This window comes from Triticum aestivum, chromosome 1A (genome assembly GCF_018294505.1).
Source record: "Triticum aestivum cultivar Chinese Spring chromosome 1A, IWGSC CS RefSeq v2.1, whole genome shotgun sequence".
Lineage (NCBI taxonomy): Eukaryota > Viridiplantae > Streptophyta > Magnoliopsida > Poales > Poaceae > Triticum > Triticum aestivum.
In genome coordinates this window covers 498,703,615-498,706,418 of record NC_057794.1, presented here as the reverse complement: position 1 = coordinate 498,706,418, position 2,804 = coordinate 498,703,615, and the positions used below count along the sequence as shown (strand labels likewise).

General features: G+C 49.6%; 1 protein-coding gene across 1 annotated transcript; it reads left to right on the top strand.

Moving 5' to 3' along the window:
* The first annotated feature begins 247 nt into the window (after positions 1-247).
* Positions 248-1,279, top strand: LOC123159798 (protein LURP-one-related 8). Its single transcript, XM_044577644.1, has one exon. The coding sequence runs from the start codon at positions 356-358 to the stop codon at positions 974-976; it is 621 nt and encodes a 206-aa protein (XP_044433579.1). The 5' UTR covers positions 248-355; the 3' UTR covers positions 977-1,279.
* The last annotated feature ends 1,525 nt before the right edge of the window (positions 1,280-2,804 follow it).

Genomic DNA, 2,804 nt, shown 5'->3' with positions numbered 1-2,804 from the left:
AGTGTGGCCCTCTGATTCGAGGATGCGAAAAGTCACAAGTGACTCACTAATCTTGGATTTCACCGAAGTGGCATGGCACTATCAAGAATCAAGAGAGTTGTTAATGTCATCCCCTGCCCCCATACACGTGAGCGCCATGAGGCACATCACCCTGCCCACCCAACCTAATTATCCCAGGGGCATTCCTGTCCACCACCCCTGTATATATACTCCTGATACCACCGTGACCAAATCAAACAAGCTCCATTCATCTATTCTTCGTCTCCACCGATCCCTTTGGTAGACCAACCAGCAGCAGCTCTCGGCTCACCTCTCCCTGCTCCTCGATCTATCTAGTCTAGTCTTCAGTGTGGCCATGGCGAAGGTGCACCCGAACCTGGCCGTGCCGTCTCTGGGGATGGCGGCGGCGGCGGCGGCCCGCGACGACGAGCCGGTGACACTGACGGTGTGGCGCAAGTCGCTGCTCTTCAACTGCCGGGGGTTCACGGTGTTCGACGCCAGCGGCAACCTGGTGTACCGCGTGGACATCTACGCGTCCGACTCCCGCGCCGAGGTGGTGCTCATGGACGCCGCGGGGCGGCCGGTGCTCACCGTCCGCCGCAAGAAGGCCATCAGCCTCATGGGCGACCAGTGGCTGGTGTTCCCCGGCGAGGAGACGCGCGCGCCGCCGCTCTACGCGGTGAAGCGCACGCCGCAGTACATGCGCGGCGGCGGCAAGTCGACGGCGCACGTGGCGGCGTGCGCGGGCGGCGCGCGGTACGAGGTGGAGGGGTCGTACGCGCGGCGGTGCTGCGCGGTGTACGACGAGCAGCGGCGCGCGGTGGTGGAGGTGCAGCCCAAGGAGGCGGTGGGCACGGACGTGTTCCGGATGGTGGTGCGGCCGGCGGGCATGGACGTGTCGCTGGCCATGGCCGTCGTGCTCGCGCTGGACCAGATGCTCGGGAGGCCGGGGCTGCTCAGGAGCTGGTCCTCGTAGCGCCACTGAGACTGGGTCGCCTCCTTCGGTTTGCCTCCTTCGATTTCCGAAATTGTTTGGGCCCGAGAGCAGAACAGCTCCGATGTGCCCCCCTTCTCTCTCTTTTTTTTGTTTCCTTTTTGGAAACTTTCTCTTTGATATATATGAAGGTCTATGTGCATCGAAATCCTTCTTGAGGTGTATGGTTTTGTTCATTTTTACTGTAATAAAACCATGCATTTTGTAAAGATTATTAAAGTGGGATGAAACTGTATTACTCCTATACTTCTATAAAAGAAGTCACACTAGGCCAATTTCACTGTCTACGTTCTCTCCAACTTTTGTACTAGCACCAAAGGCCCTTCTCAAAGTTAGCTGAAATTCTCCGATGTAGAATCTGAAATCTGAACCCAATTGCGTGTCAAAGAGGCCGGTGCAAGCAGTCTAGCAGAACCGGACTTCCTCGGTCGACCAGCCAGCGCTCACTCCAGCTAGCACAGTAGCTAGCGCCGGCCAATGATCCGCGTTGAATTCCCACGGCCGAAAGCTGCGCAACCACCCGCCGGAGCTTTCAGTGCCTGGTGTATGTGGGCCCATAGGCCAGTAAGATCGACTCGCATTATTGTTTTTCTGAAACAAGGCAAAAGATGTGCCACCAGCAATGAAAAATATTTCCTGTCCAGAGAAAACTTATTTGAAACCAGCCGTGGCTACAAAATGACTGTTGGTCAAGCAAACTTATTTTACCAATCCTAAATTCTATAATGAAGATTGAAGATACTATCGCCCTGTTTGGAATCCCTCCGTGGAGCTGTAGAGCTGGGTTTTAGCCACTCCTTAAAAATTAGCTGGAGACTGGTCCGCTCCGGGAGCATTGTCCAGGGAGCGGAGAGGAGCCGAACGCGGCCTATATATATGTATGGATTATATACTTTTTTGACTGTATACTGTAAGATAACAGCCTCACAATCAAGTATTAAAATATCAAACGGAGTACAAGAAGTGTCCGCATGTACAAACATTGGATAAAGAATAGAGAAGAAGGGGAAGAAAACCTATGTACCAAGGAACCTACCGATGGCAAGGAAGAAATCCAAGTTAATAGCCTATCCTTGTATTTACACTTAATTCTATGGTAAAACAGAGTCATCATGCATGCAGCTGCGGCGCCAAGCCACAAAAGATGACCTTTCATTCCTAAAAAGAATCATTCCTCAAGATCGAGATATTCCATGATGCCGTGAGACCACCTCAGTGAAGAATGGATGACCAATGCCTTGCAGCCCAAGCCATTTGATGCATTGACATATTGGGGCCCACCACTCAAGCAATTTGCAAAAAACTTGCAAACACGTTTGCCGAAGTTGCACTGAAAGAAGAGATGGTTATGGTCCTCAAATATTGATCCTGAGTTCCTTAGTTCTCGATAAAAAAATATGTATCATGGCCGTAATTCATATTGTTTTCCGTCACCAATGTGTAAATTTTGTGCAACAAATTCAAACATTAACTTATTATATATATCCTATATATCGAAGTAAGTGATCCCATTTAAATGCAAATGCAAGACATCAACATCAACAGGAGCATGCAACCAATAAACTTTTCTTTGAGCTTTTCACTACATGCAAGCCTTTTGGATAAGTTTCGTAAACACCTAAAAGATACTAAATCTCAATCCCAAGAAATTATATCTTCTAGCAAGACATTCACCAAGCAAGCAGAAATCCTTCTGAAGGAAGCTATTCAGGAAGAACTGGGACAATTTTTTCCATCATCAAGCATGCATGCAACCATTTCATTTTTCACTTTCCACCACAAACAAGCCCTCATATTTTTTTTATGTTTT

What these genes read in the sequence shown, in the direction of transcription:
- LOC123159798 (XM_044577644.1), top strand. Translation starts at nt 356, where the DNA reads ATGGCGAAGGTGCACCCGAACCTGGCCGTGCCGTCTCTGGGGATGGCG.